General features: G+C 37.2%; 1 protein-coding gene across 1 annotated transcript; it reads right to left on the bottom strand.

Annotated features, from left to right (window-relative positions):
• Window positions 1–3,283: 3,283 nt before the first annotated feature.
• Window positions 3,284–15,658, bottom strand: LOC132068848 (uncharacterized). Its single transcript, XM_059462599.1, has 4 exons — window positions 15,506–15,658; window positions 14,084–14,795; window positions 13,731–13,968; window positions 3,284–3,381 (listed from the first exon to the last, which is right to left on the bottom strand). Exons 2-3 carry the CDS (start codon window positions 14,667–14,669, stop codon window positions 13,766–13,768), a joined length of 789 nt encoding a protein of 262 aa, XP_059318582.1. The 5' UTR covers window positions 14,670–14,795; window positions 15,506–15,658; the 3' UTR covers window positions 3,284–3,381; window positions 13,731–13,765.
• Between the last annotated feature and the right edge of the window lie 242 nt (window positions 15,659–15,900).

Raw genomic sequence — 15,900 nt, 5'->3', positions numbered from 1 at the left:
TCATCCTTCAACAGAAGACATAGAGGATCTTGCATTAATGGCCTATGCTGATACTGAAGAAGAAGATTAAAATCCTGTGGAAATTCCGCCAACTCAAAATAAGGAAGAATAGAATTAGACCATATTAGAGGACTACGAAATCCCTGTATCAATGACTGACACAGAAGGAAAGGAGGAAAACCTCACAGCACTGCCCATCCTAAAAAGGTCTGCCTGGGGTGACGAATATGACGAAGATGATGTTAGCAAGAAATACTTCTCAGAAGTGAGGCAAGAAATTCACATGTACTCTAGAAGAAAACTAGAAAGTGTGACTCAAATCGTCCTCCCTAAACTCAAGAATCTCTACCTTGAAAAGAATGAATTGATGCAAGAATACACTATTCTCCGGATGAGCCACACAAGCCTAAAAGAAGCAAGAGAAAACCTGGTAAGTGAAAGTGAAAATTTCAAGAACCAGGTTCATCTCTGAAGAATGAATAGGGTGGACTAGAAATTCAAAAATTCTAGCCACATCTCTCCAGGGCAAAAGTGAGGTCAGAAAGCTGAAGGAATTAAAGGAAATCACAGAGGATATCAAGGCTGATCTTATATGGGAAAAACTTGTCCTCATAAATAACAACATCACTGCATAAGAATCAAAACAATGGTCGACCAAGTTTGAAATCCTAAGAAGCAAAGATAAATAATAAAAAGTCTCTATTCAACATTCCATGCTTCTATCTTGAAAGACTACAGACATCCGCAGAAGATATGACATGTCAAGATGTACTTAGCCAAAAGAAGAAAACATCAGTTTGAGGAATAGAGGAAAAAAAAGAACATGGTCCCTCATATCATCCAGGACAAGTTCAAAGGCACCTTTACTATCACCTTAGGGAACCCAAGTCAACCTGGCATTCTGTTCATCTCTAAGTCAATAGGAGAGGACTACGGTAGGAGGAACCGGTAACATGTGAAGGGGTATCAACACATGATAAAAGGATAAAGAATAACTCCTGCTACTAAAAGCCCATGAAGAGGGAGTGTCGGATGTAATGAAGGAGCCCACTCCCAGGAGAAAAAAAGTATACAGACCAAGTCATAATAAGAAGGTGGAGAGCACAACAAAGAAACCAGGATTTGTCTTCCCAAATATCAGCATTGGGAATCTGGTTTTGGAACAAGAGAAAAAGAGGGAAATTGTTGAGATGTTGTGGTCTTAATAATAGTTCAAGAGTTTATGAAGTTTAGGCGATCGACAAACTATGTGCAAGTGACAATCACTTTACAATGAATAATAAATGAAGATGTTCAAGAATCAGGTCCTTAATAGGTGTCCAAAAGGAACTGATTAAGCCGGCAAAACTAAAGATGAACTGGTCGTTTGATCAAGAGCTAGACAATTTTGAGAATTGTTGTGAAGAATTGTGAAGGTATTGTTGGGAACACAAATAGAACGATCTAAAAGGGTTTGGTGCCCTCTATTGCCAGTTAAAGTTAGTAGGTTTGCATCGTTGTACCTCTTTCGGGTGACTGAAAATAGATCTTTTTTCATGTTTGCTGCAAGTAACACTTTCTTTCAATGTGAAGCAAATTCTTTTCAGGGTAAAGAATTCTAACTCTATATTTATTCTAGTGATTGTTTACTTTTTAGGCAACTGATCTTAGTCCAATGAGTCTTTAGCATTTCTTTTGAAATAAAAATAGGGAACTTTTCTTATTTCAGGCAATGCAAGATTCCTATATATTACATGTGGATAACAATCAATTTCAAATAGAACTTTCTGTTGTTTCCTCTTCCTCACATAGAGATTAAGCATTGAAGTCATTCTCATCTTTTCAACTAGTCTTTAAAAATATCTATTGGTTATGTCACAATTTTATATTAGGGAATTTATAGGATACAGACACTTTCATAAATGGATTCTTTTGGGCACGTATAAAGGTAATCTACGGCGAGTTGAACACTAACCAATTGGATCATAGTAGAGTTGAAAAGAGAATACTACATCCTGAAATCATTAGAAGTCTCATATCAAGGATTTCAATTGTATAACAACTTCCAACTTTTGAATTTACTACCAATAGCCTTTGAATAGCAGGCTATCATGTTACCAGTTTACATTCTGATATATGGGATACTTTGATACAAAATAAAATGGAAAAAAAACAATGATGACAAATAATTTAGATGTTGTGTTTTAATATCAGTCAAACAAAGAAGAAGAAGAAAAACAAGATGCAGTCTAGTCATAAGTTCGATCTGAAAAAAGTGACTTGCTCTTTTTTTGTTTTATTAAAGTAGTGAACGGGTTAAATATGGAGTTATTTTGCCCATCAAAGCTTATAGCCGATTTAGCAGCTTTTTAAAGGCTAAAAGCATTCTTTTTATTTATTTTAGTTTTGAGTTATATTTGGCCAACCAAAACAGTACTGTTGAGTAGCAATACAAGCACTTTTTCATTGTTCTGAAGAAATTATAAATTTTTACTTTTCCCAAGAAGCAGAAGTAAAAAATTAATATTTTCAAGAGAAATATCCTTATCATAAACTTATTTTCTAAACTATTCTTCAACATTTATTTTTCGATTAGTACAAACTCTTTTTCGTTTTTTCTGTTTGGTATCCAACGTGTCTTTCCTTTTCTTTTTTCTCGCTTCTTCTTCTCTTCATGTTTTCGGATAGACTGTCAACTACAAAAACGAGTTACTGCTCCTTTTTCTTCCTAGTGTCTCTTTCTTCTATATTTCTCCTCTTCCTCTTGGAATAACAAAATTGCTGGAAAACGTACAAGTTAATATTATTTTCACATAACTTTAAAAGGTTTCATGCCAAAAATTTAAAATCATTTCTTGTTTAAATGATCCCAATAGTAAAATGTGTCTTGATACTTGTCCTTTTCGTAATTTGACACTCCAAAACAAATTTTGAAAAGATTTGTCAAACACGATCGCTTATCAAATACTGAAAAAAGCACTTCTCAAACAAATCGGCCAAACACACTGATTTTCTCAAGAAGTGCTTTCCTAGCTACTTTGACAAAAGTGCTTCTCAAAACAAGCAGTTTTTGGCAATTTGTCCAAACACAATCTTTTGAAGAAATTACGTAACATTTGTTTGTTTCTTATGGGATTCAAACCCCGGCCTCAAAAATTTGCACCCACTTCATTGACCACTAGGCCACATCCTTGAGTGCAAGAGTTGCTCATGTATGGGCGGGCAACAATGAATAAGGAGCAGCATAGGCATTCAAAGATGATTGCCAAAACTGAAAAGACCCTTATGCAGCTTTTACTAGTCATTTAGTATAAGATTACTTGCAGCATTAAGGTTATGAAATGACGATTAAACAAATACAAAATTCTATTTTATGTTTTAACTCTTTAGAACAGTATTCCTCTTAAATTTTTACTATTATAGAAACATGAGTTTGGAGGAGGATCGTCGTCCGTCCTCCAACTCATGTACCAAAAAAAAAAAAAAAAAAAAATAGACTCCACCACCTCCAAATTTATGTAAAAAAAAAAAAAAAGATGGGGCCCATATAAAAAAATAAGCTGTCACGACCCAGCCCCGTGGGCCGTGACTGGTGCCCGAGCTGGGCACCCAGGCGTACCTGCAGACAGATATACATATACAAAGTCCAAACATCAGACTATAACTAACATAATACATCTTATACTTACAGAATAGCGACACGTCGTCCCATGGCTGTCGTAAATACATGCACACACATATATATACATAAACACTCCGCGGTCACAACATCCAGCGGAGGATATCAGACAGGAGCCAGTAAGGCTATTATCATAAAGGGGCGTACAGAACACAGATCACACAGACACAATGAAACGGTAACAACCCATAACCCACACGTATATGTCTACAGACCTCTAAGAATCATAACAGATTTATATGACGGGACAGGGCCCCGCCGTACCCCTGAACAAACATATATACACATGTAACAGGAATGTCTGTACCAAAAGTATGGGCTCCGAATAAAAGGAGCACTTCAGACAGCAGAACAGATGTCCTAAGTAGACGGGCCGCCAAGTCGTGTACCTTGTACACGCGGCATGAAACGCAGCCCCCGAAGAACAGGGGGTCAGTACGGAATATGTACTGAGTATACAAAGCGCGAAACGTAATAGGCAGAATCATGATCGGATTAAAGGTACAGAAGAATAAATGCAATATCAGAATATCAAAATAACAAAATATCAAAATGCTTACTGAGTAAAATGCAAATCATGCATAGGCTCTTAGAACGGTGGTCGCCCGCCAGTCGTTGGCGCCACGCCACATCATACTCCAGAAGATTTCATATCTCCGTATCCCCGTCACACACATCATAACATAACCACGGTGCCCGGCCAAAGGGACTCGGCGTACGGACACATCATAACACCATAACCAGGTCCCCGGCCAAAAAGGGGCTCGGCGGACCGACACATCATACTCCGAATATAGCATAGGCGCACGATAACAACCGGCCCCGGGACGCGGCGAAGAAGTGTCGACAATAGTGCACGAGCGAGTCGTGAGAGACTATATGCAACTTAAAAAACAGTTTTGAAGCCTTAATAGGAAAATCAAAATAAACCATCATTAGAGGAAATCATAATTTTTGTCATATTAGTTACCTTCCGAACGACATTTGGAAACGTGTCAAATATCTCTCAGACGCTACTCAGAAACATATCGGACGTCATAGCGTATTATGGAAACATAAGGATCATAATCATATATGTTATTACGACAGACTCAACGAATAAATAAGTAGTCAACGCTTGGGAGTTAAATCGATAGCCAAGTTAGGTTTTTCAAAAGTCATCGAACTGCAACCGAAGGCTCGGGGACCACGGGTATGCATCGACCAACCCGGCCCGCTTACCAAAGTTAGGGTCTTATTCGTGTTAGGATCTTCCACAAGCAGTTTCGTCGCGATCCGAGCCCTTAGTCGAAAGTTATGGACGCTCGTAGTTACAGAACTTTTATTTCCAACAAAACTCTTTTATAAACTTGAAATTCAATCTTACCAAAGGCATAAGAATCATAGTTCAACTAAATTGAATTACGGACATTATGGAATGAATAAGATTCATATACTTGCTCGATTTCAAGAATTGAATCACCTCGAAGCTCGTAATTTATCATAGCTTAAACGGAACTAAGACATGCCAATGAAGAAAAGTAAGCCTTGCATACCTTGTTTGCTCTCCAAGCTAATCCAAATTTGCGTCGTGAACCTTTCAAGATCTACAATACATCATTAAATGTCCAACATTAGCTAAAGGCATTTAGAATCCGATTCCAACCGCACGCCAAATTCTACGAAATTTCTAAGAAGACTTCCCTATAAGTGCGCCCTCCCGAGAATATGGCTCGGCCAATTCATCAATCACAACACCAACAAAACATTCTAATGACATCAACATTACCATTCAATTCAAAATATATCATAATGCCAATAGCTCTTATCCAAATATTTCAACAACATTCCAATGTTCAATTCAACTTCATATATTCAAACTAACATCAATACTTACATGTTCAAGTAGCAATCCGCGGCCATTCAAATACGATTTAAGAACGTTCCAAGAGATCCATACAATATTCAAAACAACTCAACAATAAGTCACCTTACCCGAAATCCATCAACTACACTAGGGATCTCAACAACACATTTTCTCCTTCCGAATTCATAAACTACATCAACAAACCATACCTTAACATCATTATTCATGCAAATTCAAGAAACCACATTAGAGCCATATTAATTCTTAAATCAGCCCACACGGTTTTAGCTTCAACTTGGGATCATTAAACTTCATTTTTACATCATATAAAGCATGACGACAACAACCAAAACACCAAATAACATTAGCTCATTTCATGCACACCAAGCAGCCCCCTATTCGGCCACTCCACAACATGCAACACTCCATGAGTTTCTTTCATTTTCCACACATCACAACAACACATAAACATGTTGAATTCAATTTCTCTCCATTCCTACACAATATACATATTTGCACGGCCACACATACATTTTCGGCCACAACCTCAACTTCAATATTCCATGATTTTTCATTCATTTCCATACTTCACAACACATACAAATCATCTATAACATATAAAAAATAAGATTAGAACTCACCTTCTTCCTCTCTCTTCATTCATAAGGCAAGGATTGCTAGAACAAGAACTTTGCTTGATTCAACAACTACTTCATGTTGTTTAGCACCTTCCAAAGAGTGGAAAACATGGAAGAAAATAATTTTTGTGGTGAAATCTCCATGGCCAAATTCCACCCCTTGAACCGAACAAACTTTTTTTTTCTCCATGTTTCTTCATTTTTCTAGAGCTTGGAAGATGACTAAATAATGCTAAGTCATCTTATAATATAAGTGTGTCATGGTCCACAAGTCATGTGCAAGTCACATGGCTTTTAATTTCATGAAAATTAACTCTCCAATTCTTCACTTTTGGCTCCATATTTCATGAAACACTAGTCTCCATAATTTCACTTTCAACCCCACGTTTTTCTTAATATCCCATTCCAACAAAATAACAAGCAACTTACGCTTTAAAACAAAATCGTGGTTAAAATTCTTTACTTCATATCCCGGAATCCTCTTGTCCCTTAACTTTCCGCAACTAGTCCGGAATGTCCCGACGTACAAAAGTGTGGATATAACATCCTTCCCCCTTTAGAACATTCGTCCTCGAATGTTCAATCAACCTTACAAGGTCTTATAAGGATCTCGGGGGGCTACCATTATTACTATAGTTTGCAGTTTCAGCTACCACTTATTCCTCCTTCTCCACTTCCTCTTCAGTTATTCAAGTCCTTACTTCTCCGCTATTATTCCGTCATAGCACCTTAACACACATCACATCTTCGGCACGCAACCTGCTTACCCTACGAGTAACGCGACGAGGTCCAATACATTCCGAGTTGAACTTTTCCTTCCTTTTCTTACTTTTTATTTCAGGGCTTGCTATCATTGGCGAATAATCCCGCTACCTACATCTTACTTTTAATCCCGCACAGTAGTGTTATCTTTCACATTGCCTCCGTAATTTGCTTGTCACTTCACTTAGTCGTATTCATTCTTTACTGTGAGCGTTCACCTTTTAGGGTCGTATCATTTAGGACCTTCCACAATTTATTCCCGGTACTGTCTCAATTACCCTCATAACTTCAACCTCCTTTGCCAGCCCTCGGACCTTATTGACTCGCCTTGGCTAGAAGCGTAACCGTAGTCCCCGACACCCTATCCAGGATGTCATAGGGTCGATTATCTCTATTTTACGTTTGCTTCCTTCGCACTCGCTTCCCCCCTTTGAGGGCGTACTTAGTATAATTCCCGATCATACTTTACCCTATGCCTATGTTTCCAGTTTCAATCCAGCGGTATTTTGATTCTGATGTTTTGGTCCTCTGACCTTCCACTTACTTGCTTTCTTTCCTTTCCAAATATCATTGCATTCGAACTTTCCAAACTTAACCCGTGGTAAAACAACATCAACTTGTCTTATAACATTGGTGCCACTTATACTATTTCCCACTTATGCTTTACTATCCTGTCCGCTTAAGGGCTTTTCTATGCCGCCCTGAGAATTGCCGGGATACACATATCTACTGATATAGCCATATATGGGACACACACCTACGCAGACACGTAGTCGCTATCGTCTCACTTACATAATATTTCCAAACACTGCGCGAACTCACCTCAATCCCAAAATCGTGACGCATCTCCTTCTTCCTTACCGGTTTAATTTGCCTTGTTCTACGTGATCTCTTAAAATTTTCGTCTACTCAGTATATTCCAAGTCCCTTTAAACTACTCCAGCTTTCCATTTGCTCCTTTGGCTGAAGTTGTAAAATTTTCAGAAATTTCCCAGGGGGTCACCCATCATAGAATTGCTCTCGCTCTAGCCGGTGGAATACGAGGCTTTAATGCTAGTCTGACAGCGTCCCTCGCACTGTATAACCTTCAGTACACAATCTGGAGTAAATTGAAGCCTTATCAGATTTCTCAGGCGCTCTCGTAGCTCAATTACTATTTTGCCCCTGTACTCTTGTCCTAACCATGCTATTATTTCTCCTCGCCACAACTCGTCATAATTTATTCATGCTTGTCAGTTCCGTCGGTACCTTAATATAATATGCTATCAAGATTTGCCAACCTCCTTTAACTCATTCCTCAATGTCACAATCCCTTTTCGAATTCTTTTTACCATATCGTTACCGACCTCCTGACTACCATGACCACCAATTCCGTAGTTGAATTATTTTTTTCTAGGTCCACCATACTTGCAACTTAGTCATATTCTGTCTTTACTATTAACACGACCTTTCACGACGTATTACAAATCCCTACCTCATTCTTGTTTTTATTCCTGGGAGAATTTCGGCAGAGTTTCCTCTATATCTCTTACTATCGCAAAACCTGTACACAGGAAATACCAACACTGCCTCACGGGGCCAACAACATATATACATATCACACCAAATCACAGCCACACAGGGCTCCCAGCATCGACAATAGCATGAAAATAGGGAATTTTTACCTCGTATGTCCGTCTTAGACTGCACCTGTTACGCCTTTCTGCTTACTTTTCCTTTTCAAAATTTTTTTTTGACACTTCTCATACTCCAGTACCTTGTTTGACATATACCTGTCATGCCCTTACTTTACCTGCGTGCTCTGTAACTTCCAGTATCGTCAATCGCTTCCTCCTGTTGGCGTCACCTTCTGCTGAAATCAAATGTTAGTACGAGGAATTTCATTTCCTATGACTTGGCTCTATCGCACGATCTAAGACAAACAAGGTCATTGATTCCTAAATGCCCCGTGTACCTCCTCGTTTATAAATGTGGCCGGCTTCACACCATAAACAGGACTCGCCGACACGGTCCGTAGACATTCCGAGGACTAACCGCTCCGATACCACTTTTGTCACGACCCGGCCCCCCGGGGCCGGATCGGTGCCCGAGCCGGGCACCCGTGCGTACCGCGTACGTATATACATATACAAAGTCCAAACATCGTATATAACTAACATAATCTGATCTTATACTTACAGAATAGCGACACGTCGTCCCATGGCTGTCGTAAATACATGCACACACATATATATACATAAACACTCCGCGGTCACAACATCCACGAGGATATCGACAGAGCCGCAAGGCTATTATCATAAAGCGGGCGTACGAATACGTATCACACGACACAATGAAACGGTAACAACCCATAACCCACACGTATATGTCTACGTACCTCTAAGAATCATAACAGTATTTATATGACGGGACAGGCCCCGCCGTACCAAACAAACATATATACACATGTACTGTGAATGTCCGTACCAAAAGTATGGGCTCCGAATAAAAGGAGCACTTCGCACGACGGGTAACGTATGTCCCTAAATACGGGCCGCCAAGTCGTGTACCGTACCGCGCGCATTTAAACGCGGCCCCGAAGAATGTGGGGTCGGTACGAATATGTACCGAGTATACAAAGCGCGAAACGTAATAGGCAGAATCATGATCGGATTAAAGGTACAGAAGAATAAATGCAATATCAGAATATCAAAATAACAAAATATCGAAATGCTTACTGAGTAAAATGCAAATCATGCATAGGCTCTTAGAACGGTGGTCGCCCGCCCGTCGTTGGCGCCACGCCACATCATACTCCAGAAGATTTTATATCTCCGTACCCCGTCACACACATCATAACATAACCACGGTACCCGGCCAAAGGGACTCGCGTGCGGACACATCATAACACCATAACCAGTCCCCGGCCAAAAGGGTTCGGCGGACCGGACACATCATACTCCGGAATATAGCATAGGCGCACGATAACAACCGGCCCCGGGACGCGGCGAAGGAAGTGTCGACAATGTGCACGAGCAGAGTCGTGAGAGACTATATGCAACTTAAAAAAACAGTTTTGAAGCCTTAATAGGAAAATCAAAATAAACCATCATTAGAGGAAATCATAATTTTTGTCATATTAGTTACCTTCCGAACGACATTTGGAAACGTGTCAAATATCTCTCAGACGCTACTCAGAAACATATCGGACGTCATAGCGTATTATGGAAACATAAGGATCATAATCATATATGTTATTACGACAGACTCAACGAATAAATAAGTAGTCAACGCTTGGGAGGTAAATCGATAGCCAAGTTAGGTTTTTCAAAAAGTCATCAGAACTGTGCAACTGAAGGCCTCGGGGACCACGGGTATGCATCGACCAACCCGGGCCCGCTTACCAAAGTTAGGGTCTTATTCGTGTTAGGATCTTCCACAAGCGCCGTCGCGATCCGAGCCCTTAGTCGAAAGTTATGGACGCTCGTAGTTACAGAACTTTTATTTCCAACAAAACTCTTTTATAAACTTGAAATTCAATCTTACCAAAGGCATAAGAATCATAGTTCAACTAAATTGAATTGCGGACATTATGGAATGAATAAGATTCATATACTTGCTCGGATTTCAAGAATGGAATCACCTCGAAGCTCGTAATTTATCATAGCTTAAGCGGAGCTAAGACATGCCAATGAAAAAAAAAGTAAGCCTTGCATACCTTGTTTGCTCTCTAAGCTAATCCAAATTTGCGTCGTGAACCTTCCAAGATCTACAATACATCATTAAATGTCCAACATTAGCTAAAGGCATTTAGAATCCGATTCCAACCGCACGCCAAATTCTACGGAAATTTCGGCAAAAGACTTCCCCTATAAGTGCGCCCTCCCGAGAATATGGCTCGGCCCAATTCATCAATCACAACACCAACAAAACATTCTAATGACATCAACATTACCATTCAATTCAAAATATATCATAATGCCAATAGCTCTTATCCAAATATTTCAACAACATTCCAATGTTCAATTCAACTTCATATATTCAAACTAACATCAATACTTACATGTTCAAGTAGCAATCCGCGGCCATTCAAATACGATTTAAGAACGTTCCAAGAGATCCATACAATATTCAAAACAACTCAACAATAAGTCACCTTACCCGAAATCCATCAACTACACTAGGGATCTCAACAACACATTTTCTCCTTCCGAATTCATAAACTACATCAACAAACCATACCTTAACATCATTATTCATGCAAATTCAAGAAACCACATTAGAGCCATATTAATTCTTAAATCAGCCCACACGGTTTTAGCTTCAACTTGGGATCATTAAACTTCATTTTTACATCATATAAAGCATGACGACAACAACCAAAACACCAAATAACATTAGCTCATTTCATGCACACCAAGCAGCCCCTATTCGGCCACTCCACAACATGCAACACTCCATGAGTTTCTTTCATTTTCCACACATCACAACAACACATAAACATGTTGAATTCAATTTCTCTCCATTCCTACACAATATACATATTTGCACGGCCACACATACATTTTCGGCCACAACCTCAACTTCAATATTCCATGATTTTTCATTCATTTCCATACTTCACAACACATACAAATCATCTATAACATATAAAAATAAGATTAGAACTCACCTTCTTCCTCCTCTCTCTTCATTCGGCTAAGGCAAGGATTGCTAGAACAAGAACTTTGCTTGATTCAACAACTACTTCATGTTGTTTAGCACCTTCCAAAGAGTGGAAAACATGGAAGAAAATAATTTTTTGTGGTGAAATCTCCATGGCCAAATTCGGCCCCCCTTTGAACCGAACAGCAAATTTTTTTTTTTCTCCATGTTTCTTCATTTTTCTAGAGCTTGGAAGATGACTAAATAATGCTAAGTCATCTTATAATATAAGTGTGTATCATGGTCCACAAGTCATGTGCAAGTCACATGGCTTTTAATTTCATGAAAATTAACTCTCCAATTCTTCACTTTTGGCTCCATATTTCATGAAACACTAGTCTCCATAATTTCACTTTCAACCCCACGTTTTTCTTAATATCCCATTCCAACAAAATAACAAGCAACTTACGCTTTAAAACAAAATCGTGGTTAAAATTCTTTACTTCATATCCCGGAATCCTCTTGTCCTTAACTTTCCGCAACTAGTCCGGAATGTCCCGACGTACAAAAGTGCGGGATATAACATAAGCAATATTAAAAATAGAAAATAAAAAGTGGATCCCATATTAAAAAATCAAGCAATATCAAAAAAAAAAAAAATATATGGACCCCATATTAAAAAATCAAGTAATATCCATGTAATTCTTAATGACCCTTTTATACATTATTATACACTTTTATATAAGATCGGCACATTATTTACAGTAAGTGTATAATATTGTATATCGTGTGTATAAACACTATTGTAAAAAAAGTTGGCTATAATAGATGTAAATTAAAAATATAACTACGGATGTAATATTTTATGCTGGATTGTATATTATTGAAATTATTCCTAAAATTAATTGTTGAAGGCAAAAATTAAATACCACCCATTTGAAGGAAAATTCGTGCAATTTCTTCTATTTTTTAAGTTTTTAATTTGTAATAGACAAATTCCTTTTTTAAAAACTAAATTCAATAGTGAGCTATAATGAAGAAAATTGTATTACACCCTATCCAACATCTCAATCATGTTAACGACAAGAACACCTCACTAATTTACCAATTTCAAATATTTGCTTATCAAATTTTATTTTAAGGTCAATTTTTTATGTCAATTTGATCAACTTGTAGAGCAAATGAGGAATCAATTTACTTTTATATGACTTAATAAACGTTTCATTAAAAATAACACATCCTACAAACCTAATACCGTATAAACGGTACAACATATTTATTTTGAAAAATGGAATTTTTTCTTTCAACAATTTGTGAAAAATATAATGAATTAGATCCATAATAGTAATATGAAAAATTGAAATAATTAGTAGTGTGCTTCAATATTTTTACAATGATAGGATCCAAATATTTTATTAGGATAAAGTTTTTAATTTGTAATAGACAAATTCCCTAATAGTTTAAAAGATAGGAGACAATTGCAAAAAAAAAAAAAAATGAAATAAAAGAAAAATATATGGGTCAAAAAATTAATTTGATGTGTAACTATATAACATAAACTTAGTAGAATTTAAATTAAATTTTAAAAATAATACATTTATGATGTGAGACTACACGATAATATTTTTACTAAATTGATATAAATGATAAAAGTACTTATTAACAATATATCATTTTAATTATTAAAGAAGAATAGAAGCAAATATTGTATCATGCTAATAACTTTTCTGCTATTTGTCGAGATAAATTACGTTTCCGAATTATTGCGCCAACTTTCTAATTTTTATTTGTGAAAACGGTAATAAGAAATGATTGATCTTCGTATAATAACGTATAATGACTCACGATTGTTGTATAAAATATAATTCAATCTAAGAAGCAAATATATATATTTGCAAACCTAATAAATTTATAGCATTAAGCGATAGTAAAAAGCAGATAGAATGTTAGATTTTTAATGCTTTACAACTTAAGAAATCAATGTTCTCATAATTAAAAAATAATAAGTTATGTTACTTTATTAAATTATACAACTAAAGTTTTGGTTAGACCAAGAGAATGAAGATTTCAACCAACAAAAAATTTTGGTATTTAAATGAAACCAAATAATTTCCTGCACATACTTCTTCGAACGAAAATGTAGTCATACTAATATTATGTTTGTCGTTAGCTCATATTAGGCCTATTGTGCCCGTGCTTCAACATCTAGTCTGAAGTATAAGCGAAGAACTTATTTGTTCAGCTCTCTTCCTGGAATTTCAGAATAGCAAGATAGAAACGAGGTTGATCCACAAATTTGACTACTTCAAATGAATGGTCGGCAGCAACATTTTGCAGCATCATCTTTTCTGGCAAGTTTGAGACAACCACATCAGGATATTGTTTCCGTTGTTCTTCAACCACTTGCCTTCCTTGTGGATGACTAATCACAACTCTTGCACCTGAATATATATTATAGCATTTAAACACCATTAAGCAATCCCTCTTAGATATGAACATTTTGTGCTGATGAAAATCTAAGATCAAATTTAGTAGTACACAGTACCGAAATCTGACCTGGCAAACAACGTTTTTTGAGTGCTTCCAGAATTTGAGTGAGTTCAAAGGGCAATGCAGGAAGGAAGTAGAGAAAAACAACATCAAAAGGTGTCCACATCTCTGGTACGTATATCACTTCTCCTTGCCAACACTTTACCTTGTCATATTTTTCCTTGATGCATGCTAACATGAAAAGGGAGTCATGAACGACAAGTAATTGCCTGCAATTCGATGACTCAACTACTCTATCAACAAATTCATCAGAACCAATTGCAATCAGAACCTTGGAAGGCTCCGTGATCTCTCCTGCTGATATGATCTCATCGATTTTTTGCTTATGCTCTTCACTGGAATCCGGATACTCGAGAAATGACCAGTCTTTTTCCATGACATCTTCAAAATTAATCATGGATACTGTTCCATCTTTTGATGAAGCAATAGCACCAGAGCAGGATTGCAAATTACTGGATTGGGCATGGATTGAAAGGGTAATGTTACCATGACTATTGAAAGCATAGCAACTACGAGCCGGCTGTAAACTGAGACAAGGTCTTGATATACGAAAAGGTGAGAGGAAAGACAAGGATAATGAGATAGAGCTCATTCTACAAATGTCTTATTTGAGACAGCTGATATTTGGGGAGATATATACTGGTTATAACTATGTCTTTAGCCTACAATTTGCACAGATACTCTTCAAACATCAGCACTGGAGCGAAATTTCAGTGCCCTGCCATTAGATTGAAAAAAATGCATAATGGAGATGAAAGAGGCCAAACAGTCTATATTTCAAAAGAAGAAAAGCTTAAAGTAGTTCAAAAAGGCATGTAATACAGTCTAGCTCCATAACTTATTAAGATAGGTATAGATTAGTTGAAATGTAGCATAAAGAATGTCAAGTAGCAGAAGGAATCTTAGAGTCAGTCGGTCGGAAATGCATCATGATGTGACACTCTTTTGACTCCACTAGTACCAATACAAAGATCTCTTCTACTTAAGACATCCAAACATCTCTTCATCAATGAAATAACACAAACGGAAAGAAGGAAACATTATCTTTCCAATCAGTAATCTACCACATACACTACATATTAATAACATCCAAGAAATTGTCTGGCCAAAAATTATAGCCCCAACTTGGGAACATTGTTCATAGACACAGAAACTCTTCAAATCTCTATTCTATTCAACTTCATCTATACATATCTAGCACAAATATTGGAATTTTAAGAAAGAAGTACATTTTTCGGTGAGAAAGAAAAAGGGCACACTTCAAATGTACTTATCTGTGTGAACAAACTTTTGGAATAAAAAGAAACATCTCTTTCAAGTAACAGATAGATTCTTTCACCGAAGAAAAAGGGGAAAAACTAAAAAATGAGACATTTCAGGAATACAAATTTAGAATTCATTTACAGAGAAAAAAAGAGCGGAGCAAACCTCGAAACTGGAATTCTATCCTTTTGCAGATGGAAGGGAAAGTTGAGAACTGAGAAAGGAATAATTGGGACATTGTTAGAAGCGATCGAAGCCCACTTAAAATATCAGGCCCATATACAACAACTGTACACATACCTAATTTTGGTACCTAATTTAACCAGTAACCCAAGTTTATATATTTTTGTAACTTTAGCCACTTTTTAGATATAACTACCAACATACACGATCAAAGTTGTAAAATTTCACGTCCGAGGTTACAAGTTTTCCTCAAGTTTGGCATATTTGCTTGTAGAGTCAAACTTCCGACATACGCGTCTCAGGTGTGGCTTGCCAAGGCCAAACACATTTGACCCGAAGTTTCGCTTGTCAAGCTCAAACTTCCAACATATGTGTAT

This window comes from Lycium ferocissimum, chromosome 8 (assembly GCF_029784015.1).
Source record: "Lycium ferocissimum isolate CSIRO_LF1 chromosome 8, AGI_CSIRO_Lferr_CH_V1, whole genome shotgun sequence".
Taxonomy (NCBI): domain Eukaryota; kingdom Viridiplantae; phylum Streptophyta; class Magnoliopsida; order Solanales; family Solanaceae; genus Lycium; species Lycium ferocissimum.
This window is presented reverse-complemented; position numbering and strand designations above follow the sequence as displayed.

Bases quoted from the DNA above. Each gene is read 5' to 3' on its own strand.
- LOC132068848 (XM_059462599.1), bottom strand. From the start codon at position 14,669: ATGAGCTCTATCTCATTATCCTTGTCTTTCCTCTCACCTTTTCGTATA. The intron at 13,969-14,083 runs GTCAGATTTCGG...ATATATATTCAG, and splicing joins CAAAAAACGTTGTTTGCCAG to GTGCAAGAGTTGTGATTAGT.